We start from the raw sequence: 26,556 nt of genomic DNA, 5'->3' as shown, positions 1-26,556 counted from the left end.
TTATCTCTTCTTTTTCAACTGCTGTACCTGTGGTTGGAATAGTTTGTCATCCTCGATTTTCTCACTCAATTATCAATGTATTTATATTCCATCCATATCTGAAAACATGTTAAAAATAAAATGAACGTAAGCAATATGTTAATAAAAGTTTTGTTAATTTATTTTTCATCAACGCATTGAAAATCTGTTCGAAAGATCTATTGAATTTGATTACATTGTTAGCTCATTTCGCAAACTGTTTAGCTTTTGGCCGCATTGAAAACTCTTTTGATGAAAATGCCGAGCCATTTGTGGATTGTTGGATTTGTTCTTTTGAAGTTGTTCGCTGCTGATTATTAACATCAATTTATACAAATACAAAAAAACACTTAGGTATTATTCTTTCAGTTGATGTTAAATGTTTAACGGTATGCTCACATTTTTTTTCTTCAATTCACGGAAACCTTCCGCGTAGATCATATCTTTTGCGCATGAAACTTAGGCCTTAATTAGTAAATATATAATTTTGGGTTTGCTGTATGATATTTTCATTGTTTACATAATATTGACTGGTTATAAAGAAACTAACGTCAAGCTTGGTCCCTATTTTCCGTTTACTTTTTCTTCTTTCGTACCCTTCCGTTGTCATTGAAGCAAGAGATTACATAATGTTTAGTTGGCTAGTATGTGTTGGCGTGGAGAGGGCAAGTAGACACGTGTGTGCATGTAACTGGCTACCAGAAGAGCAGATATGTTACATAATGGAATATATGAAAGGAGTAGATTCGTAAGTTAATTTTTGTAACCATATGAACTCTATGATCTGGTAAGATTTTTTGTTTTTTCTTTTCCAATAAAATCTAATATACTGTTATGAAATTCGCTTTTTACAAGATACAGTTCGTATCACTAGATCGTGGATATTTTGATCAAAAGAAATACACTTCAAAGTTCTTTTATTTTACTACTTTGTCTTTCACAACAGTAGGAATATTTATTTACGATTTATTCTGGCCGTACTCTCAATTTCTACGTTCTTGCCAGACTAACTCTATTTTTCACAAATATTCAACTTATATACAAATTTACAAGCATCTTACTATACTTAATTTTATGGTTTTATTTCTAATCCCAGCCTGCTTTTTCTGTAATCGTTTTCATCGGCCTGCACCTGCATGACGAGCCTGCGAGTATGCACTTAGCTTTTACCTGTTTGCTTTTCCACTAATCGTTTTCATTGGCCTGCAGCTGCATGAGGCGCCTGCGAATGCTCATTTGGTTTTCCCTTCTTTAGGGAATATATTCTTACGAAAATTACTTAGCTGACATTTAACTGAATTTCGGATTTTCGTAACAATACTAAATAATTATATTACTAATAATATATTATTATATCTATTATATTACTAATAAATATATTATTATCTTATATTACTAATAAATATATTATTATATCTATAATATACTAAATAATTAAGTAGATAAAATAAAATTTTCAATAAGTAAATAGTTTTCTTTGTCTGCTTTTGTTTCTATCATCATTCTTCTTATATACTTGTGTTACTTGCGTTTTGTAAATAAAGAGAATTTAAACCATCTTTGGGTTCGCAGCTGACAAATAAATTAAATATAGAATTTATTCAAATAGCCAATTTTCGCAGCCAGCAGTCAAGATTACGAAAATTACCTGGAAAAATGGAATTGCACCTGTATTGATAAAGTTGTGCATATTTTCCAATATGGGTAGTTATCACAATATTCTTGTTAGCATCTATTAATTTGTAAACAAGAATTGAGTAGACGCTGTTTAAATAATGGGTGCTTGCATGTATATTTAACATTTTTTCACTTGAAAAAGGCATTTATTGGGAAAAATTGGTACAATGATTATTAATCAAGATAAATTTCCGTCCTTTTCCACAATCTTGCAATATTTCTGGCAACATGGCGATATCCTCTCGAAAGAACTTATATTGATTTCGAAACGGTCAATTTTGCGGAGCCGCAAACCATTCAGGTCATGCTGCATCGATTTGAATAAGCACTAATCAGAGAGAATGTCCAGCGATCATGCTGGTTGTGGCAGAACTTTCCATTCGAGATGCAACAGTGTATATCTGGGCAATTCTTGCAAACTGGTATTTTGAGTCAATCTGCGAAGTAGACATTTTTCCTCGTTTTGGATCTTTCCCATCTTAACTAAACGTTTGAAATAGGGCATTCGTCAAATGCTAAGCTTTTTAAGAGTTCCTTGAGAGTAGGTTTTTGTCCAAAAAATCTTGCAAATGTTTTCGAGCTGTCCTACAGGCTGGTTTGTTTTGCCATTGACATCAACATCACTAGTTTTAAATCATTGAAACCACAACAGATTTCTTCAAATTAAACAAAAAAGTAAGTGAAGGAAGAGCGCTGCACGGTTAGCGAGGGGACGCTGAAAAACTCAATAATATTAGATGAGAAATTGTCATTTTAGGTAGAGAAAGGTCAAAATATCGAATTTAATCGTTATATACTCTGGGATTTCCCATTTCTTTATTATTTTCACCTGTAGAAGTCGCTGATAACAATTAATCCAACCACCTAACATTTTAACCCATGTGTAACTATAAGATAAATTGGTTCACATCTTATAAAAATAAACTTGCTAATTATGGCAGCAAGCTTTTGATAAATAAACAATTTTGTAAATAAATTGGTGGGCTTTTTCTCTTGATACCACTCTACGCAGAATCGTTGGTGGACAGCACAAAAAAATGAGAGAGATTTTTCCTCTATTCGTTTGCATAAATTTTTTTTTCCTCACTAGTTTTACAAGAATTTGTTAAAACTCGCCATTTTATTTTTAGAAAAGGACAGACCGTAAACAACGCAAACTCTGCATGTTTAACATTTAGAGAAAAGTCATTATACTCATTTAATATGATAATTTTGCAAAAGAGCGCCGGTTGTGCCATTCATACTTTGACTAAAACAGTAGGTCAGGTGGAAGTGAGAGATGTAACCAGAGTACACAACTGCACTATAGCAGGGAAGCATGAAAGAAAATAAAAAGCCTTTATTTTACTTTTTCTATGTAAAAAGGGCAATTAATATCACACATAAATGAGTATATACACAAATATTTCTCGTGCACGATTTTATTTTACTTTCCTACACATACATTTTTCGTCAATATTAAAAATTTTTAAGTTTTTTACTTAAGGCGAAATTTTTGTATCCATTAGAGATAGTTTAGAAAACAAACCCAATATTAAATGTACTTTTGATAAATGTAACCAGTTGTTTACATTAAATGCAGCTTTGAAATTTGTAAATTAAAATTTATGAAGAATATCTTAGTGTTCAAAATACATGAGGGCTTGATCGGCTTACTGGTTCTACTTTAAAATGTTTGTTTTTGACAATAACTTTTATTAAATTTCGACAGCGTTATTAGATTTGGATCGATGGCACTTCTTGATTTTTTAAAGTAGAGATTTACAAATGATTTATACAGTGGATGAATATTTCCCGTTTCGCCTTCGCCATTCTTGAACTCTTCTTAACTTATCGCACGGGCAATGTTGTGTATACATAAAGTTATGCAGAGGAGAGACAAAAAGAGGTGACGCGTAAACTGAGAGATACTTGTTCATGCGCATTGATGTGGCACGTGCATAACATTTGAGGTTTATGCTGATCAAGAAAACTTTACAAGTTGTTTTTAAATTAACAAATCAATTCCTCCACTAGAATCATTGCCATACATTTAATCTGAATTGAGTGCTATCATCTTGCTGGCGCTTAACCACTTATGTTATGATGTAGGCTTGCAATTAAAACTTACATAAATAAAATCCTCTCAAGATAATTGAAATAGTATAAATCTACTTATTGTTGTGCATAAACGGACGCTGATGAATATGGCAAGAGAAAGCCGTTAAATTCAACGAGTCAGAATAATGCAATGGATCAAATGTGTCCACTTAAAACACTATAATTTAAGAGGAATGAGAGGAAGGGGAACTATATTACATATATTAACTTCGGCAAGTGCACAAAAATACGAGTTAGTGATCGTATGAAACAACTTCGAAATTACAATTACGACTTCGCCATTTTTTCTGGTATGTTATTCTGAAATTGAACGTATTTACAATATTTAAGTGAATATTAAATTAGTCAAAAAGGCCAAGTTAGATTTTTAAACTTTATGTGAAATGTTTAGCTTTGTCTTAAATTCGTTCTTATTGAAGTCGTTTAGTTGGATTGAATAATTATCGGTTCTGAGGAGGTATCACAAATCCAAAAAAAGGATATTGGGACGGAAAGGCTAGTTTTGTTTTCGGGTATAGATATTCTCATATATGAGGTGTTCTTATCTATGCAACATAATAAATGGCCTCACTAAAAGATTTTGCTTAGTAAGACTCACAAATATGGAAAATTATATTCAAAAAGTAATTTCAGGACATGTATTTGGTATTAATTACCATTATTTTCACCTTTTCTATAACAATAGTATAGTGCCATCTCTATTTTAAATGCAATAAATAAAAAGATTCAGCCTAATGCCAACAAGTAAAGCAGTGAGAAAGCAATAGCCAGGTAGACATTGCTAGCTATTTTCCATTACTTCGCTTAATACAAATCTTCCTTTCTTTCGGAGACAAATTTTCAAAAACTATATCTTGTTTCCAAGTGAAGGTGAAGCATTTATATTGTTCAAATATGGCACAGGTAATTCTAATGTCAAGTTGCTATTATCAACTTTCATCATAAAATATAAAAAATCAGACCTTTCTGCATATGAAGGCTTATTTGCCATAGGAACAGTTGTATGAGGGAAAGTTCTTCAGTTCAATTTAGTCTGCCAAAATTCTAAGATTCAGTGATTTTTGTCGAGAAATTTTGCAAATTTTAATGTATTTTCCTAAAATGTTTGTTTTAAAACGAGGCGTTGTATGGAAAATGGTCGTAAAATTGTCCTATACAATACATTTTCAATAGGATTCGCCCTACGTCCAAAATAAATTTATGTATAAAATTTCGTGAAAAAAACTCACAAATTTTCGAGCTTCATAAAAAAATGTGGGCATATCCTAAGTTCTTCCGGTTAAAACATACATAGGCACAAGCTCATGGGCACATCCTCTATTACTAGTGGTATGCTGTGTTTTTTTTATTAATTCATTATTGATGACATTGACACGATACATGTTTTCGTCAGTTTTGACGCATTTCCTTTTCGAATCATGCACCTATAATTCCCAAATATCGTCCTTATTTGGAATGAACGTTTGAAAAAGTTTGTTTTATGCATTGGTGCAATTCTTGGTTAATTCATGCCAAAAAAATTTATTTGAAGTTATTTCAAAAAAATTATAGTTTTTCCATTTTTGTGGATTGACTTGATTCTGTACCAACTTCCTCAAAAAGAATAATGTAAATTTCAGATCAAACCGCTACGGGTGAATTTAAATTTATAATCGCGTACTTCTGTTTTTAATACTACGCATCGGACAACAACCACAGAACCTTCATTTTTTCGCCCGTCCAATTGGCCTTCAGTTGCTGTTAAAATCAAATAGGTAATGGTAAGCTGACATGAGATTCAACTCAGTACGAACACTTTCCTGGCTCATTGGCACGTCCACGATTTAAACAATCTCTCAATTTTTATATATTCCAGAGTTGCGTACTATTTGCACTATTTGCTAGTCGTTAATTTGAAATAATCGGTGAAAACAGCACCCATAACAAACATATACACCTTATTTGAGTTTTAAACTTTTAAATACAATCTCTTTACGCTTTTCAAGCTGTATGGACTTTTTGTCATAACATTTCTTTATTAAATAGTTCTTTTTTTTTGTGGTTGATTTTTTAATAAAAAAAAATATAATGTTCCTTAATTGCATTAAAAAGTTAAAATAATTTTTCTATTTTATGTAGGTCCAATAACCGAGAAATTATGAAACTGCAGGCGGACATTATTTTTGCTGTGTTACTCTTAACGTACAACAAGTAGATGAATTTAATAAATATATAAAAAGTAAAGACAAACGGCTAAGTGAGAAAGTACGAATTGGAAATATGGACAACACACTTACATTAAAGTGAACATTTTAGATGTTGCTGTGCACGAGTAGTCAAATTATCATTAAATTAGTGACAAACATTTAGACCCAATTGCGAAAGAGTAAAGCATATAACACGTCAAATTATTTTTGCAAAGCAATAGCGAAGAAAACAAAAATAATTGTTTTTACGTTTTATGATGAATTTTAGATACCCAACACTTAAATGATTTTTAATCATTTTGAAGGAATTAGCAGCAGTCCGTTCCCTCATCATTCTGAAGTTTTCTGCGCCTTACGCTTAAATTGATTTTTATTATGGGCTGTAGGTTATTAATGAATATATGACATATTCTTGTATATATATGTAAATAGTTTAGTATAAATCTCATTTTGAATTTTTTCAACTTGTAACAATGTTGATTATTCAACTTGTACAATTTTAACTTATAACAATTTCGATCAATATTCCTCATATACTAATTTCATTCTTTATACACGAAGAAAACAGATCAAAGGGAGGGGCAGGCTATGTCCCTAATAATATAATAATATTATATATTAACACCATGTAATGTGGGACTGTGGATTTTGCAAATAGGATGACGAAACTAATATTCCGCCATACTTATGTATATTTGCGTGCATATGTGAGCCTGTATATGCAATTTATACATGGGTCTGCAAGTATAGTGTATAAAAAATATACAAAGACGGAAAAAGAAGGAAAAAGAAAAGCGAGCCTAATTCAATTTAGTTCTCATTTTCACAAAAACAAAATTTAACATTTACCTCCAAGTCAGTGCAAACCATTTAGCATAGTGGATCACTTTAAGTTCAAACGGTATATTGTCGGGTCGTGGATTAGGGCTTATGCGATTATCATTAACCGTTAAGTGGTTACAGAAATTCTTTCCCGGAACAAAATTTTATTCAATATTACAGCACCTTAAAAGATTTTCAAGCTCAAAATATTGCGTCCGCGGCATTCATCGACTTTCTTATTTATAAAGTTTGCATCTACGCAAATTTGCTTTCACATTTTTTATTCCGTAGTTTTTAAAGGTGCGTAAGATGTGGTGTACTAAGAAAAACACGGTGAAACGAGAAATGAGAAATGAACTGAGAAAAGAAAAGTCTGCTCGCAGAGTTACAAATATCGGTTAAAACCTAGTAATAGTAATAGTCACACACTAAAAAAAGATATTGTCAACATGATTGATGTGAGAATAAGAGAATGAGATATAATAAGAATTAAAGATCATTTATAGCTCTTTCTTTAAGAGAAGAAATTTAGTTGAAGAAAAAGTTTAATATTAGCCATACATGCCCAGGTACCTCCCGTAGATATACGACGACATTTCTCCACCCTTTAACCTTACCTATAATTCCGTCCTTGTAAAGTCATGGCGGTAATTCCGCTAAAGCTATTCTTGCTTCTCTTTTGAAAACTATTAATGATTTTAAATAAATAAGTAAATAATTAAGTTTTATCAACTCTTCGTGCTATTACAGTTGAAACCACTACAACGGCGACAGCAGTGCAAAGAATTTTAAAATTACTAATGCAATTGCAGCATAAATTGCTGCGGAAATTTGTTAATTTAACAGCTTTAGAAAATTTACAAAATTGTTTTATTATCACACCATACCACCAATAAATGAAAGGCGATTTCGGAATCAAATACAAATCGTTTTAGTAGCTAGAATACAACTCTTAATAGAAAAGAACGTTCTTCATAAGAGAATTGAAGGCTTAATATAAACACGAAATATTTGGTGTCCGGAGTAGAAGAAAAATAAACGTAAATCTGGGTAATTTGTGGCTATTAATAAAAGGTAAATTTTTTCGTAGTTGTCATACCATAAAAACATTGTATCAGTTATAATCTTATCGTTCCGCTTACAATACCAAGAAGAGACGTACTAAAGATCCCTAAGATTGTCTAATAACATGAAATTCTTAATTGAATTTTCTTTTTCCAGCCTTCTGTCGGTCCGCGTCTTGTTCAGAGCTCTCAGTGATAAGTGCAAAAGCTGTCATCACTGCATATCTTTGTGGTTAAGTCCACAGGCAACATTGAAAATGGGAAGTATATGTCCTCAAATCTATTATTACGAGATCAGAATGTAAAATAAACTTGAAACGAAAGCTATACATTTAACTTATGCTTCCTTGAACTCGCATTTGATATTCTTCATCACATTAAAAATATATTTATTAAAATATATTTATAATATTTAAAATATGCCAAAAGATGTGTATGAGTTTTTTTGTAAAAGAATATTATAACTATATTTTTACAAGTCTTTGAATCAAGAGTGTAAATGTACGTACGAAGTAGTAATTGGTGAGCGATTTGCTGGACTCATCGATTTTCAATGTAGTATTGGTCATCACTATTTTTATAAGTTTATTTTTTTTATTTTTTTATATCTCATAAGTTAGATTTGACCTTGAAATTTTTACAAAATACGTTGAAAGAGGAAATAAATAAACCTGACGTATGCTTGTATACATGAAGAGACTTTAATGGATTTTGCAAAACAAATGTCGTCGTCAGAAGCATTCAGAAAAGTATCTGTATATGACGCCGAAGAAAGAAATAAACTAAAATAAAATTTTTCCTTAACGAGAGAAATAATTTGAAACATATTTATCATCACATTTCCTTTCACATTATTCACTTTTATCTTTTTTGGTTTGTAGAGAACGCTTTACACATACGTATATAATTTCTCATAAATATTTTTTGTTATTATTTGTATGGGTTTTCAAAATTTATTTATGAGTGAGTATCCATTTTAGTCAATATTAGGTATATCGATGCTTAAGTTATTTAACGCGCATCAACAAAAAACATATTAAACATTATTTATTAAATTGTTGAAAAGTTCAATTCCCCTGTTTGTCTGCCGTCTACTGTTAGCACAGTCACAATAGCAAAACTACCGACAAAAACTAAATATTGGACGCAGTCTTTAACGTGGACCCACGTTGTTTTCAGCTGTCTGGAAAGGAAAACTCCTCGTAAGTCCTCCGCGTTCGGTGTTCTTGAATTGATTTTACGTATCTCACTAATTTTATAAAAAGGGGGGAAAATACGGCCACCGTCAGGTCTCACCATCCTCTCACTCCATCTAGTAGGGACAGACGGGTAAACCGATAGGGACGGTAATGCAAAATGCGTAGCAGCATTAAAGCTTCTTGGCCGTCAAGCCAATTTTTGGAGTGGTGACCAAAGAAACGGAGTTTAGATACGTATATACTGTAAAAAGTCTTTTTTGGACAACTGATACGCCCTTAATTGTCCTGCTACCAAGGGGTAAACTAGTATATGTTTTTATTCCGCCTGCAAATCATAAGAATGACGTAGGCATTTTATGGAAGGCGCTTTCAAAATGGAAAAGTAAGAGAACACTCATAAGTACCATCGGCCTCCACAATGATCTTATTATTCGTTTGTTTATAGCCTTACGCGTATAAGAGAAAAAGAGAATTAACCTTTTTTTTTGGTTGTGTAACATTAACCACCTAGTTATCGCATAAGTGGGACATCTTTTGTGATTGTAAGGAATTATAGACGGCGAATTTTTGAAAAGAGTAAGTTCATAGAATGAATTTGTATTTAAGTTTATGCGCTTATGCGAACACTGTGGAAATGTTATTGTTATGGACAAAAGGAATGCAACACAAAGATTTTTACGATGGTAGACGACCATTTGAAGAACGAAATAACAAGAGTCAGCAACCGTCGATTAAACATCAGACGTGTTGTAGATATCGGTTGGAATAGATCACTTTAAAAAACATTTCGCAATTTTCTCGTTTTGAGTCAATAAAAGGATTATCGGTAACAGTTTCCAGTTACGAAAGAGGCCGAATGAAATTACACTTCTGTCAGATAGATGGCAGTTTTATCAATCTAATAAATAAGTTAACATTGATATTCAAAGTTCAGGGGTATTGTTTTGAAAAAATTACTTGTTTTTCAACTCTACTTAACAATAACGGATTGTGAACTCTTCTTGAGATTAATTTAGGACTCATCAATCTTTCTCCAATTATGAACTAACCGAAGTATAGGAACGGCGTAAGAATAACAATCAAAATTTTAATAACTATAAAATCGCAAATCAGTTGGAATATCTAGTACAAGCTCTAAATTATGGCATGTACTCGTTCACAGAGTTGATGTGCTATAATTACGCGTTGAAAGTGTCTACACAGAAAGAGTGCAAACGAAAAGTATCCTTTATGAAGATTTGCGACTTTTGAATATAAATGGTATGTTAGTTCTATGTGTATGCAGAAATTTTTTGAACTTTCTCGCGACAAAGTGTTCAGCAGAAATAAGTTTGTAGCAAAGTGCAAATAATTGACAGTGAAGCACCACTTTTGTGCAAATAAATTAAAAAAATATGTAAAGCATTTATTTAAAAGCAAATTATTTCAAAACTTTTATCAAATCAAGCAATATCGAGCTAAGTTCACTTACGGAACTAATTTAAATCATTTCTTTAAATTTTATACATACTAAAGAAACAGAGCAAAAAGAAATATTGGTAAAGTTTTCTTGGAGTGATGGTCGCACACTAAACAAACGAACTTCGACAGTATTGATTTTCTATTTTAGCTTAAAAAAATTAAAAACCAGAGCAAGTTAAAAAGTGGAACATAGACTGAAATTTACCCACCACAACAATAAATTTTTGGGTCCAAAATTAATTTCAGTTTTTTATAATACAATAAGTTTGGAACTAAAAATCGAGCAAATAATTTTTTTAAGTACTTATAATTGCATTCATTAAGAGTATCCTTGAAATTGTCAGAACAACGGAGCCCTCACTACTGCATCAGGCGTATTTCAATTATCCAAACGAATTTATTAATAAGAAGGACAGGAAAAATATATGCATTTATTCTACGCCGCATTTGTGGCATAAAAAGAAGACCACACCTCATCGGTAGCAGTGAGATTAGGCAAACGTTTCCAATACCAATAAAAATACAACCAACGGATTCTTATTGTATGTTGAAGGCATCAGTATTTGAATCAATGGAGTACTTAATAAATATATTAAAGTTTAACATTAAATATTTGAAAAATCAATAATATACCGAAACGTTTTAAAAAAAACAAGCAAAGTAGAAATCTCAAGAGCGGCGGCAGCATCTCTAAACGCATTATAACGAACGTACACATATATTTAAAGAAGCCATAATGAGTTGTTGAATAGTCGAAAACTAACACAAAAAAGTAATATCACATTCACGTATATCTGCAACACATTTACAAATTTTTCATTTTTATTAAAAAAGGCAAAACAGTAAGGATTTAACAAAACTGCGAACAAGAAATTAATAAACAACTACGAACCAATACCAATTAAGCATTATCACGTGATTGTCGTTGCTAGCTATTTGTTCCCTGTTTACATATCGCGTATATTTAAGCTATCGAATAAAAAACCTCGTCGTGGACGACGTACATTTACGCTCTTGGTGGTTACTTTCTTCAATTATTCTTGGTTTCTTCATCGTCTCCGTACAACTTGAGGTCATTTTTTGATTTAGTAATACTCGTAAAATGGAAAAATCTGAACACTTTTCAGATTACCTTTTTGCTAAAATGGGTCCGCCCAACTCCACGACCGTTCACGGTTCAGAACTGCCACCCAAAACTACAGAACATTGTCAGGCTCCACGCGAATTAAAAGGATACCGAAAATGGATTGATGAAAATTTGATGCTATTGGTGACTCTATCCGGCGTTAGTTTGGGCGTCATTTTGGGTAAGTAGGCATTGATATTTGCGTTATTTAAAATATTTATTTAATCTTGGTTCAGTTTAGTGGGTTTGGCGGGTTCTAAACGAATAATAGCAGAAGAAATGGGTTGAAATGTTTTTCGATAGGGAAACATTCATGTTTTGTTTGAAGGACGAATTCAATGAGAGTTGCGTGAATGTACGTATGTTCTTGTTACTGAAAAGGATAGATATTTTTGGAAGAACTTGCTGGGATAAACCGAAGAGCGTTTACTTCGAAAATTAGAAATATTTTAAAAGAATTGAATTACAGATGTATATTCGTCACCTAAAGCATACTTTCGAACCTAATATTCCGTTAATCTGTCAATATGAGGATCGAGAATCGATTTGGAATCGTTTTTCGCAATCGATTGTGCGGTACATGTGGTGTTTTCGGCAAGTTACTCTTTGTTTTCAATCTATGGCAGTCAATCACACATTTGTTTAATCAACTGCTTAAGAGGAACTTTGACTTTCTTTTGATTAAAAAGCTCAGCGTTGTTTAACCTAGTCGTCATGTATAGCCTAATCTCAATTTGAAACGCAACACTTACTCTCACCTTTATGCATCATTAATTTTTTTTTAGCATCAACATACATCTCTCTTTCCTAAGATAACGGGAAAAGCTAGACTCCACCACTCTCCACCATTTTTGCATAATTAGTTTGAAATTACTTACTTACCACATCAAATCCTACACCATGATCGCATAATTCATATGAAATTACTTAATATTTCAAACGCTTAAATTATGCGAATTAACTTTACTCAAGTCCATATTCTCCATAAAAGTTTTATTCTCGGCGAAGTTGGATACGTTCGCAGATTTGTCATCTTATATACAAATAATTCAGGGGTGTCCGGTTGTTAGAACTGACTTATATCAATTGATTGCAAAAATTTGAGGATATCTTATAGCTGTTGGTTGTAGATTTCAGAAAATTCCCAGACTGTAACGCCAGCAACGGCGAATTAAAGATAATTGAAAAAGAACAACTGATGCACATAATCGTCGAGCAAAGCCGATCATTAAGCATTCTAGACTTCGCCCAGTAAAGTACATTTATTTTGACGACTGCCATTTGATAAATAAAATTAGATTTTGCTCGATATTAAGGCTTGCTTTTCATTCTTTTCATGAGGATCCTTATATGAGCACACATATTCCAAATTTAACACAATTTTTTTCTTGTCATAGATGCCATGTTTCTTTATCTATTGTCCTTCTAAAGAGCTAAAAATTGTAGTTAATTGACGTGGAAGGCTTCCTTTTCATAAGAATTACTATGCGGACAATTATTATAAGAAATAGACCCACGTAATGCTGATCTGACTAGATTGATTTTTATGTCAGGTTGTTATTATAGGCAAATTTTCATAAAATATTCAAAATTTTTCGCTGAGATGGTTATATGGGGGAGGATTAAAACTATTGGATAAATTGTGCAAATTCCAAATTTTTTCATACAAAGACTTTTTCAAAATAAGGCGTTTGTAGGAGCGCAAAGAAGACTCGATCTAATCCATTTTCAATACAATTTCTTCTTGGACCCCAACTCTCGGCGGATACTGTACCAAATTATCTCAAAGCACATCAGATATTCGGATTCGCAGATCAAGCATAAGAATTCATGCACAAACAAACTTAAGTTCGATCATTACATACCCTATATAATTGTTTGTTATTCCATTTCATGATAATACTCCAAAGATCATAATTTGCTTTGGTGCAAATACTCTTGAAATCCTTTATGTTTGATGGTGTACAAGATGTGAACTGACGTGGTCCAAATTAGCAAATTTAATTTTAAAGATTTTATTATTCTTCAATTGCTTCCATCGTATAGAGGTATATGTTCGACTTTTCTGCCATGTATAGGAGCAATTTTCATGGAATATTTTTGAGAAACTACTCCTACGGACCAATTTTCGCCGTGAAATATTGAAAACAATTACTTTTGCTGATAGTTGAGTTTTTCTGCTAAGTTTTTATAGGCAGAGGTTTCACGGACGTGTTTTCCAAAAACAAAAGTCATATGCATTAAGGATCACAAAGACTGGACTCCAATAAAAATTAAGTGATTTTTGCAAGTGTTCTTCTTACGACTCTATTGGTATATATTATATATACTATTTTTATACCAATCCACAATAATCAAAGCGAACTGGGATGTATGCAATCCAAATATGTTTTTAAAATTGATTTCTTTATTTACAGGTTTCTCCTTGCGTTCCTTCCATCTTCATGAAGACTCCATTATGCTCATCTCTTACCCCGGTGAGCTGTTTATGCGTATTCTGAAGTTGATGATATTACCTTTAGTTATATCAAGCTTAATTGCTGGTTCCGCCAGTTTGAATGCTCGTATGAATGGCAAAATTGCCCTACGAACTTTGGTGTACTTTGCAAGTACTTCACTGCTAAATGCTATTTTAGGCATAGCGTTGGTAACGCTAATCCACCCTGGCGATCCAGATTTGCATAATTCGATTGATCGTACAACGGACAGACGGGCTGCCGTGAATTTATTGGATAGTTTACTGGATTTGGGAAGGTAAACAATGCCATAGTTCAAATTCAATTGTGTACAGTAAGATTATGGTAAAGCAAAAAATGTGTGGCCAAACTTCGCTGTCGTAAGCCGCAAGTTTGCAAAATAACTTGTGAAAACCTAATAAATATGTAAGAATAATCTGGAAACAGAGCAAAAAAGCTCGATTAAATAAACATATTAAGTTTATTTTTTGTGTGACGTCCTCTCGTGATTTCGGTGTGCCTTACAATCAGCAGAAGTTTGAATTTTTAACTTTTAAAATAAAACAAATTGGTTATTTGTATAACTTGCTATATCCCTATATTGAACGGATCCAAAAAGTATGCGTACTTGGACCAAATGTGGTAAAATTGGATTTTGTGTCAAATTGCTTTAATGGGGCAAACGATAACAAGTTGTAGTTTCTGTAAAAACAGGTCCCATTCGATTCAAATTTTTTGCTTTAGTTTAGAATACCCGATTATTATTACCCTGCGATTTTTGCCAAGCAATTTTGCAATTTGGAAGTTTTTCTCGTATAAGGACTATCGCAAACTAGAAATTCATGAACACATAACAATTGGATATGCAAACAGACAGACAAACAAGTTCGAATTGATTCAGAAAACAACTCGGAATCGACTAGTTTAATAAAAGGTGTATCTTCAGTCTCCCTTAATTTATCCTGTACTACAAGCTGTGTGGAGTATAATGACTTCAGCTCAAAATACCGAGCTGTTAATCAGTGAATTGGATTGGCAAATATCAAAATTTATTTTTTTTTCGAAATTTATAGTTTTAGGAATATAACGCCTATAAATGGGGAACACAATTTCAATTGGTAAGGAGGCTTTGCTGAATTATACTTATGGTCGTTTTCTACCTCTTTCCAGAAACGTCTTTCCTGATAATATATTTCAGGCATCGTTTCAACAAGCGCACACCGTTTACGTGCCTAAACCCACCGTTCTGCACGCGTTCAATGAAACGGTGAATGAAAACGTTGATGAAACACTGCGTGACGAGAGCGCCGAAGTAGAACAGGGTGCTGAGGGGCAACGTGACGAAATTACAGAAACCGCTCATATACGTGTCATACAATACCGTAGTGGTACCAACACGTTAGGTATTGTGTTCTTTTGTTTGGTATTCGGCACATTCCTAGGAACAATCGGTTCCAAAGGGCAAGTGGTGGTGGACTTTTTCGCCGCTATATTTGAGGTCGTGATGAAGATGGTTACGTGCGTTATGTGGTTGACACCTGTTGGTATAAGTTCGGTGATTGCTGGTAAAATTTTGGGTGTTACCGATCTGCATTTGGTTATGGCGCAATTGATGTGGTTCATCTTAACAGTTACAATCGGAGTAGTACTCTATCAGTTTGTAATCATGCAAGCAATCTATTACGTATTTGTTCGTCGCAATCCATTCAAATTCTACGCTGGACTAATACAAGCTATGCTAACAGCTTTTGCGACTGCTTCAACGTAAGCTTTTACTATCTCTTTCTCTCTTAACAACGTTAATCATTCTTTGTATGGTTAAATGATACTTTTAACAAAAAAGATTAAATTTTATGAAGATAGTTATTAATTTGAAAAATTTCGTTAATAACGTTATCGTTGCTACAAATATTTTTTTCCTTCTTTTTGGTTTTTATGTATATGTGTGCGACCTTTATAATTTGTCCTAAAAACTGTCTGAAAATTTATTATAATTTTCCAACCTAAAATATTATTGAACAACAACTGACGACTGCTAACGTATTGGACCGACTGTAAAACTTTGAAACTGTATAAAACCAAAACAATTATTCAAAATTACATGCAATATACATAATAAAATCGCTGGATCAACATGTGGCTGCTTTCCTCATTTTCGTCGTCACAGCGCTGCTGCTCTTCCTGTTACATTCCGTTGCATTAACGATAAGTTGAGGGTGGATCAGCGAATAACGCGTTTTGTTCTCCCAATTGGCTGCAACATTAATATGGACGGCACAGCTCTTTTCATTTCGGTTGCTTCAATATTTATTGCCCAAATGAGTGGTATGACTTTAGGTTTCGGTGAATTGGTTACTGTTTTACTTACTTCGACAGCTGCTTCAATGAGTTCGGCTTCTGTGCCAAGCGCAGCGTTAGTTTTGTTGCTAGTAGTGCTAACCGCTATAGACGCTCCAGTGCAAGATGTGACTCTATTGTTTGCTGTCGATTGGTTTGTGTAAGTTATATTCAGAACAGGAGTTTTATGGTTTTTCAATATTTTCGTTTCCTTGCATTTTATTTTTTTTAAAAAAGAGATCGAATACGTACGACAAACAATATGCTGGGAGATTGTTATGCAGCAGCTGTAGTTGAAGCGCTGTCACGGAAAGAATTAATGGCATTGGATGCTGCTGCTATTCTTTACCAGGTAATGGCTACGATGCCTTATAATTCTGCTTGATTTGAATTTTAAATTTACCCAGAAAAAATGTCTAAAACGTAGGTTGCAAATTGAAATTTTTATTTTATAAAGTGTTTGACGAAGTTTTTGAATTAAACGTTACGTTTACAGATCTTTTACACAATACGCCGTTTTGTAAGGCAGGCGGGTACGATATGTAAAAGAAAACGCAAACGTTTATCATATTGAGTTATAAAACTTTTTATAATGCTTTGTGCAGCGAATATAATTTCGGCTAATTTCTTGACTTATATGTTACCTTATACAGGAATTACCCATTAGTACACCGAACGGTCACGTGAGTTTAGAGGGGCAAACTGAGTTGGATAGTACTTGCACTATACCGGATGCAGTTATCGTGGATATGAATGCCATCATGAATACAGTGCAACAGCAACAGCAGTATCAACAACAACAGCAGCGGAATGGCTACGTAAATCACAAAAATTAAAAGGAATCGCTTAAACAGATTACGAGAAATGCCATAAAACCAATAAAATTAATATCTTGCTTACACAGACGTACACCTTCGCTCACCTAAAAGACATTAATAAGATAAGTTTATCCAAAAGCGGGAAAATAAAAAACTTGCTTGCTAGAATATTTTACTTAGCTTCTTTAACAAAAAACAAGACTAATAGTTACAAGGTTTAGATTGTCACTGTAGACTGTACTTATCTCCTTTAAGGGAGATTAAAACAAAAAAAAAACATTTTTATTCTTCTCAAGACCAGTCTCTTACGCCCGTCAAGATTTTTCCTTCTCTTCGATTTTGATTCAGTTTACCGCAGATAAACATTAATGATATCGTTAGCAAAAGTTTTCTGGAAAACGTTATTTTACCTGGAAGTTTTTGGAATTTTTCTAAGTTATTTTCCTCTATAAGCGTTTACTTTTGAATGCTTTCCTTCAAAAGAAAATGATGAAAAATTATTGATTTTGTGTTCTTGTCCTTCGACCTTCCCCGCTTTGAGATATTTATGCTGACAGATGATAGGTAGACTGATGAAGAATTTAGACGCTTTGTAATTTTTTGAGTTTGGGTGGTGGGTATAAGAACGCAAATTAAGATACATTTTAATAATCTATACGTAACCAAAATGTAAACTTCAGCCCTTTTGTATTTGCCTCTTTTTTGCTTTGATGCCCATTAAGATGATTGTTAACACATAATAATTTTAATTAAATTTATATTACAAAATTTAAATTGTGATGTATGTAGCAACATTAGTTAACTAAATTAAGACTTAGCAAGTAAGAAAGCTTTATTCGACTTGAGGCATATCTTGGATATTTGGATGCCCACTAAATCACTACAATGCCAATTTTTAACCTAAATGTTTATAAGGTCCTTGTAAATATTTGCGTCTAATTTCGAAGTAATATCAACTAGAAAGCATAGGTTACCGAGAATAAAAATACACTAATTTTATCTGCGTTGAATCAAATGGCAATTTTGAAAATTCCAATAAGAAACAGACAACCATATCTGAATTCATTTGAAAGCTTATATTTATCGGAATGTGTATTAAACGTGGAATATTACAATTAGTATAATCGCAACTTTTGGTGGTAGGTACAAAATATTTTAATTTGTTAAACAACTTTACAATTAATATGTCATAAGAAAATTAGGTCTGTTTGCTTTTATAAGTATTGTTTCTTTTCTTTTCTTCTTCTGTTATTAGAGCAGCTTAAGTCTGCATAAATTAATTGGATGAATACTTTGAAGTCTTCTTCTGTTTTTTACGCTTTATTTTGTTACTTACATATATTCATTGCTAATATAAACCATTAAAGTTTCTAGAAATTTATATGTTAATTATCACATAATTTTTACGTAGACTGATAGCGATATAGCAGTTAAATAACTATTCATGTATTTCTATGGCAACTAACTAAAATAAATGTAAACAGTAGATTGTTTAATCATCAGAAGAAAATTATATAAAGTCCTTTATATTAAATGTTAAGCTGGTTATTATAACACAAATATAGCCATTACTTGTAGCACTGTGCTGAAATATATTCCATACCGAAAAGATAATGTGTCTGCCCGGAAGGCAGCATACTTAATATATCAAGTCATGATGAGATTAATTGGGGTATATGTAAGTTATTTCTGTGCAATGCTCGATAAAGTGGACCACTTACATCAACAATAAAATCAAAAATGAAGTCTTTACGATTTACGATGTAGAAAGTGGAACATCAACATATATAGGTCGGCAGCTTATCAAAACATCTCATCTAGACAAGTTAAAATCTAGGATTTGCGTCTTTCTGGTAACGACAAACTTAATGGTTCACAATAATTATTCAACTTTTAAGCTTCTTTAGGCATATTAGTTGCTCCTAGTGTGGATGTTACCTTAAACGTACGTTGTCATACCGTATCGCTCGACGAGATCGAAAACACGAAATGTCTTCCGACGATTGTTTGATATTTCGTTCTAACTTTTACTATATTTATATATTAATATTAATTTTCAATAATCGAAATAAAATACGATATAAAAAAGAGACCCTGTGATATCCAAGACGTTAATAACAAAGTAAGCAAATGATTGATAATATAAAATTCGGCAGCAATCTAATTTCAAGCTTGTCTTAACAAATTTAGTTGATCCAATACGTATATATGTATATACTGTAACTTTATTCTTATTCTTTTAGTGGGTTTTTTTTTTTAAATTCTATATTTTGTGAATATAGTTACCTTCATACACAGTAACATTACGACAACGCGTAAAAGATCCGTATTTTCTGTTAAGCTTCCGCATTCTTTTATAAAACTTCCGCATTCTCTATTAAAACTAAAACCAATTTTGTATGGCAACACCAAACAAATATTTATGAAATGATAAACAACTTTTGTTCATTTTTTCAAGTACTATGAAGCATTTGTGTTTCGAAAATTTTAAGGAAAATCCTGTTTTGTTTTTTGTTGTGAGGTGGAAAACCCTCAACAGGCGCCCATTATGGCAGTGCGAGACTTTAACCGGCTAAAAACCACCCCTCCTATTTCTATACCCTGTGACACGACCGTTAAGGTATACCTTCACAAGGAGGGTAGCCGTTTAGGCAATATTTAAAAGCCCTTCGTGTATTTGTTTTCTCAAACTATTTGCGGCGAACACTCCTGCCGCCTTCCATATTTTTAGGTCGTGCAATATATTTGTCATAAGATTGTCGGGGAGAGGTAACACTCCAATTTCCATCTGTAGTCTATGTCGTTCGTTATGGTATTTCGGACAGACAAAGGAAACATATTCACCGTCTTCGATGCTTTCACAAACACTACAGAATGGGTCTTGCTCTATTTTAAACCTAATCAAATATGCTCTAAAGCAACCATGGCCACTAATTACCTGTGTCAAATAAAAGTCAATCTCACCATGTTGCCTATTCATCCAGGGCCGCCAATCTGATATAAGCCGGTGTGTCAATCTACCCCTACTCGCTCTGCTCCAGCGCTCTTGCCACTCTTCCACCAGTCGCTGTTTTGCTCGCTGCTTAACCGCTTCAGTGGATAGTCTGTGAATTTCACTTCTATACAGACCTTCATTAGCTCGCAAGTCGATAGGTATCATACCAGCGATAACCAAAGCCGCATCTTCCTACACCGTCTTATTTGCAGCGCACACTCTTAGGCCGCATAGGGTGTGTGCTGCTTGGATATGTCTCATGTATGACGGTATAGCGAGGTCCTTTTTCCACACCGAGGAGCGTACGTTATTGTTGCAGTTACCACTTCTGCGACTAGCTTTATACTGTCTTGCTTAGGGCCTCGCAAGTTTGGCACCCAGCGACTTTTCTACCTTAGCTGCCTTTTCACCCGTGTACTGCAGATGCCGTTTAAACCAAAGTCTGCAGTCGATCATCACTCCTAGGTATTTTATAGTTTCTTGTGACTGTATCCTCGCTTCTCCGACTTGGATAGTCACTTTCTCAATCTTCTTCCTAGAAGAGATTAATTAATACCGCTTCTGTTTTTTCTATCCTCAGATCTAAATCCACTGACCGCAGCCACCTTTTAATCAAGTCGGCTGATTTATGCGCTGTAGTGGTAATTCCCTCCAAAGTTTTTGCCAAGATAGTTATCGCTGTATCGTCAGCAAACCCACTATGGATGCTCCCTCTGGACGAAGAAGTCTCAGGATATCGTCGTATATCACGTTCCACTATGTAGGGCCCACGACTCATCCCTGAGGCACCCCTCCAGTGATCACCCTTTCTCTGTACGCTTTATCCGTAACGTATCGAAGTTTCCTGTCAGTAAAGTAAATAGCCACAATATTTATAAGATACGGTTGGACTCTTCTTTCCTGTAGGGCGGCTATGACACAATACCGACTTCAATGCACTTTTAGTGTCTAATGCTATTACGTAGCAATACTTTTTGTTGAGTTCCATCCAGCGTTTACCTTTTATCGTTTCTGTTGCAATATTCGTAACCACCCTTATTCCTTCCATTGGGCTTTGGGGGAGTATTTGATCCATGCGACAGCTTATTTGGCTTTGGCAGCAACGCCAGCGTTTGTTGTTTCCACTTATCTGGAAAAATTTGTTCCTTCAAAGGGGCGTTGAATGTGCTCACAAACATAGAAGGCCTTGCCAACATGGCTTGCTTAATAGCGCAGTTTGAGATGCCATCAAGACCGGGCGCTTTCTTACCTTTTATTTCCATTGCGATGGCAACAATCTTTTCAGGCCCGGTGAAATTAATATTATCTCTCACCTCAATCAATGGCACATATACAAACATGGCTTTCTGGGAAAACAGAGTGCCGATTATTTCTTCTACAAATTCTGCGCAGCTTGGTTGGTTTGAGTAGTTTAGGATCTTCATTATCAACTTATATATATACTGCCATACCCCATGGGTCTTCATTTATCTCGTCAATCAGGTTCTGGGAGCAGTTTCTCTTACTGACCAATATCCCTTTTTTAAATTGTCTTCGCCTGAATTTGAACTCTTCTTGGTGTCTGAGATAAGCACTATTCCCCTTTGGTCTTTGGTAGACACGCCTCGCTTTGTTACATTGAGCCCTTAGTTCGACTATCTCGGCTTTCCACCAGTGTACTGGCTCCTTGCTCTTAGGGAAGCAACGCCTTGTCATTGAACCCTCACAAGCTTTAATAATCCGTGCTATAACCTCCGAAACGGTAGCCTGTGCCAAGTTTCTGGGTTCTGCTTCTTCCAACAAATACTCGAAGAGTTTGTCGGCTAGACACCCCTGAGAGGGAGTTTTAGAATTGACGTGCACAAAGAGGATAGAGATTCAGCACTATTCTGCCCTTAGCTTTCGTCCATTTGCTACCCCAATCAGTCGCCCAGGCATTAAAATCGCCAGCGAAAATTATCGGTATTTTCCCCATTGTGTCGGCACATAGCTCAGTTATTCGCTTTTGGAAGTCCGCATGATTTGTTCTCGGCGAGAAATAGCAGCTATAGAGTTAAACCTCTCTGTTAAACGCAAACGTAACCCTCCCCTACTGAGATAAATCTTATGGTTGCCGGATTCGAGCTGCATTGCCAAAAGGCTGCAGTGCCAGTCTTGTCCTTTGCCCATCTGTTTCCTGAGCCTACCTTGTATGGCTCACTCAGAACTACTAGATCAATCGAAACTTCCCTAAGCACCTCTTTTGTTTAAGCACCTCTTGTGCAGCTCGGCAATGATTTATGTTTATTTGCACACACTTCATATCTTTCCATTATTGTTCGCGCCGCGTGTGTTTACCGGCCAATTTCTGTCGAGCAGTGGATGACCATGAGGCTTGGCTTGTTCCTTGAAAATCTCACAAAACAGGCTCTTTGTGCAGTCTCTTACTCGGTGACCTTCTTCAATGCATTTTAGACAGCACTTGCTTCAATCTTTCTGTCCTTTGCAGTTTTTAGTGAAGTGGCCTCCCTCGAAGCATCTATAGCATTTCAGTACTGATCAACTATGATTTTCTCGGATTCAAGTAAGTCCTTAGCACTTTTTGCTGGGACTGATAAAGTTGCTGTTTGTGTGCCGGCATATGCCTTCCTGATTGACATGACTGCTTCTCTCTTGATATTCAACCTGATGAGCCTTGTATTTATGGCCGCTATTAAGTTATCCCCCATCACTTGATCTAGATCCTTAAAATCAATCTTTATTTGCTTACTCATTAGTTTGATACTCCTCCTGGCTGAGCGCTTTTTCCACCAATTGCTGGTAAGCACTGTTTTCTTCTCTCACACATTGCTTAAATTCCAGTAGGACTTCTCCCTTCAATTCTTTCGGTATTCTGGTCACATTTTCGCCGACTTTTTGCAACTCAGCATTACTTTTTACTTTTTTCAGCATATCGCTGTAAGTCATAGTGCCCGTTTGCTTGATTACTATAGCATGCGCCTTATTCACCAATTTGATTGGCTTGACCTTTCTATTTTTAGCTTGGACCACGGTCCACCCTTCATTGGCGTGTTTTGGTTGCTTAGGGGTCTCCTTATTGAAATTTATCCCATCGCTCGTCTGCTTCCTTTTTTTCGCAGGAGTAGTATCCGCGGATCTTTCTTCTCTGAGCCTTTTCGTAGCGTTTATTTTGTTTGCGTTTTCCGTGTGGGTAATGCCAACTCTGAACGTTTTTTTTGGCATTTGTTTTCCTTGCTCTTTCGCGACTTATTTATGAAGCACAGCCGGCATATTCACCAAATCGTAATATTTGGCAATCTCCTTCTGTGATCTGCTCACCCTCTTTTGTTTACTTGCTTGGGTGCTATCGAACGACCCCCAATTAAACACGAAAGCGAGCAAACACACAAAGAATAAAAGAACAAAAAAAAAAAAAAAGATAAAGTAAATCTGCCATTTCACACTGTAGTTTTGTCGCCTTTATATCTAGTTAAAACGATTAAATGCACTGCCGCGTTTTTTAATATCGTTTACTTTGCTTTCCACTAAAAGAATTCCACCTGGGAAAATTTCCTTATAACAATCGCCTATGATAAAACACTTAACACTTTTATTAATTTAAATGAAATTTTCTATTATTTCACTTGATTGATAAATACGTGAATCTCGGTTTTATTGAAAATCTCGGGAACAAGATTTCATAATAAGCTAATATCGCGTAGATAAAAACCCAACAACTTTTCTGAAATTTATTTGATTTCAATCTTAATAAACCAATCTGGATGACATGCTTATCTTCTTTGTCTTTAGACCACAGATAACAAAGATTTTTGAAAATTCTCCCCAAACCATATATGCTGGATTTGATCCGACTGCTGAACGCCTGCGTGTAAAACAAAATGGTCGGCATTTTCGCTTAGGTCAAACGCTTCCACGCGCGTCCGTGCAATCTCGCATTGAAGTTGATGCGGAATGAAGAGGAATGAGTTTTGCTGAATTTACCTATCAAGTATTTCCAACGGACGACTGGTTACATTTGCTGCGGAATTACAATTGCCGCCTTCAACTTGGAGGCTGTGACCAGACGGGTAATCTAATGTCTGGCCATGAACTTATCAGTGCAACAAAAAGAAACACGGAAGAGTTCGGTTTGACGTTACCTTTAATAACAAACGAAGAGGGTGATAAATTTGGCACATCAAGCGATACTGCAGTTTGGTTAGATCTGGAAAAAACATCGGTTTTTACACTTTACCAGTTTTTCATAAGACGACTGGAAGTGGAAGTCGAAAAGCGCTTAAGACTAATTACTTCCCTATCTTTACCACAAATCGAAAAGTTGATTAGTGAACACAGAAAAGAATCGAAAAAGTGGAAAGCTCAAACTATATAAGCCAAGGATATTACTTTACTAGTTCATGGAGGTCAATTTCAAAGCAGGGTCAAAGAATTTATTTATTTTCTGTAGATATTTCCAATGTGAAAATTTTTCTCTAACGAAATTTTGCATTTCACAGATAAAGGTTTAAAACAAGCCGAACGCATAACGAATGCTCTATACAAGGCTCAAGTAGAAGGTGTGGCCTAATTGAATTGTGGAGAAATTCAAAAGATTTTAAACGGCGCTACATTGGTAGAATTATTAGCCGAGTGGGACATAACTATAGAAACAAATGACCATGAAAGCTACATGCTTTCCTACAAAAGGTATTTTTTCCATTAAAATTTATTGTTCTTTTAAAAAAGCCCATGATTAATTTTATTTTCCAGCTGATGGTGTGCGAATTATAACGGCCGGTGATTTTTATGTTAGTCAGAAACTTCGCCAATTATAGCGGAAATAATTACTCTTGGCATCCACGTGTTACGGAATGGTTTTACTATATTACGTGTTGGCAAACGAAACTGCTATATAAAACGTTGGGTAAAATGAAATAAACTGTAATAAATAGTTTTGTCAATTTAGTATCTTTTATGTTTTATTGCGTCGCCATCTCTTAATAATAGCTAAAAAAATTACTCCTTTTTAATCGTTTAATCGACCGTCAACATCGGCGGCGGCAACGTGGAGGAGGGAGGATCGACGTCCTAATAAAAATATAAAAAAATGTATTTAAATTAATCCATTTTATTTATGAGAGGAATATTTCTAATACCCTTGATGTGGAGAAAGGAGAATAAATATTTTCAATATTTACATTCTAACAAGTAGTCGCTCATTTACGTCTCCTTTAATTTGCAAAAACTGGAAGTTTGCTTATTTACTTCTCCTTTAATTTGCCAAAATTCGAAGTTCGCTCATTTACTTCTCCTTTAATTTGCCAAAATTCGAAGTTCACTCATTTACTTCTTCTTTAATTTGCCAAAGCCACTTTGATAATCAACCAGCTTCTTTTCTTCATCACAGAACTTCAATGAGCTTTTTTCTTTTTCACTGAATTTAAATAAAAGGAAAAAAAAAAATGTATGTTTCTTTTTTAAAATAGAAATTATGAAGTATTTCAAGTGAATAATTGCCAAAAAATATAAAATAATTTTCTTTGAGAAAGACTACAAAGACCAAAAAAAATTATTTGTTCGTTATTTTATTTTGTTTCACCAGTTTGTTGGCAATAAGTACATTTATTTTCCTCTATTTACATTTTCATATATTTCACGGCCTACTGCATTTTTATTATCATCATTTCCATACAGTGGGGTGAGTTTACTTAAAGAGGTTTGTTGGAATTCCCGATAATAGTTTTTGAAATAGCAAAAACGGCGAATAGTTATTAACATGGCGACAAATGACTTGCTAGCGACACTAATTTCCATATAATATGCCGAAAATTATCCGAAATATCATTCGGAAATTTTTTTATTATTACAAATACCCCGGCTGCAATGCCTGTCGCCTCTAGGAAACGAAAATTAATCAATCAATTTAATTTCTGTGAACGTGCTGCACTAACGTATACAAATCTGAAGAGAGTTTAGTTTTCTTCCTTTTTTTGCTATTTATTCTATTTACGCGTGCTACTAAGATCTTTACATGAGTCCATAAAGCATATCGAGTAAATTTTAAACTTAATTCGTTGGGAAACAAGTGATTAACCGATGTTGAGGTTATATTCTATCTCGATCTGTTTTTCTTTCACCCTCTACTAATAACCACCAACCGGATTCCTATCGTGCACAAGCGCGCAAAAGATATTTCCCGAGTGACTGGTGAGATAAAAAAAAGAAAAAAACATTGGTCAGTTTGCTTTAATCAAAACTTCAGCCTTGGTTTCTTCCACAACAGTGTTGACTTCTCGCTGAGATAGCTCAAGTCGTTTTCGACATACATATTTCCAAATT

General features: G+C 34.2%; 1 protein-coding gene and 1 pseudogene across 2 annotated transcripts; both read left to right on the top strand.

The window, feature by feature from the left end:
• Window positions 1-6,947: 6,947 nt before the first annotated feature.
• On the top strand, window positions 6,948-18,045 carry LOC119641874 (excitatory amino acid transporter). Of its 2 annotated transcripts, XM_038040759.1 has the most exons (8): window positions 6,948-7,103; window positions 7,554-7,877; window positions 11,655-11,834; window positions 14,071-14,407; window positions 15,280-15,873; window positions 16,277-16,606; window positions 16,684-16,798; window positions 17,100-18,045. In XM_038040759.1, exons 3-8 carry the CDS (start codon window positions 11,672-11,674, stop codon window positions 17,280-17,282), a joined length of 1,722 nt encoding a protein of 573 aa, XP_037896687.1. In that variant the 5' UTR covers window positions 6,948-7,103; window positions 7,554-7,877; window positions 11,655-11,671; the 3' UTR covers window positions 17,283-18,045. The 2 variants fall into 2 exon arrangements, with proteins under 2 accessions (XP_037896687.1, XP_037896686.1); XM_038040758.1 differs by lacking the exons at window positions 6,948-7,103; window positions 7,554-7,877 and having other exon boundaries at window positions 11,385-11,834.
• Window positions 18,046-23,672: 5,627 nt separating this feature from the next.
• LOC119641875 lies at window positions 23,673-25,431 on the top strand (annotated as a pseudogene).
• Window positions 25,432-26,556: the final 1,125 nt, after the last annotated feature.

Source organism: Glossina fuscipes, unplaced genomic scaffold, assembly GCF_014805625.2.
Source record: "Glossina fuscipes isolate IAEA_lab_2018 unplaced genomic scaffold, Yale_Gfus_2 183, whole genome shotgun sequence".
NCBI classification, from domain to species: domain Eukaryota; kingdom Metazoa; phylum Arthropoda; class Insecta; order Diptera; family Glossinidae; genus Glossina; species Glossina fuscipes.
The sequence above is the reverse complement of the archived record's forward strand: the minus strand, read 5'-3'. Positions and strand labels throughout refer to the sequence as shown.

Excerpts from the sequence above, each read along its gene's own strand:
- LOC119641874 (XM_038040758.1), top strand. The coding sequence starts at position 11,630 with ATGGAAAAATCTGAACACTTTTCAGATTACCTTTTTGCTAAAATGGGT. Across the intron at positions 11,835-14,070 it reads TAGTTTGGGCGTCATTTTGG|GTTTCTCCTTGCGTTCCTTC; the intron begins GTAAGTAGGCAT and ends CTTTATTTACAG. Across the intron at positions 16,799-17,099 it reads CTGCTGCTATTCTTTACCAG|GAATTACCCATTAGTACACC; the intron begins GTAATGGCTACG and ends TACCTTATACAG.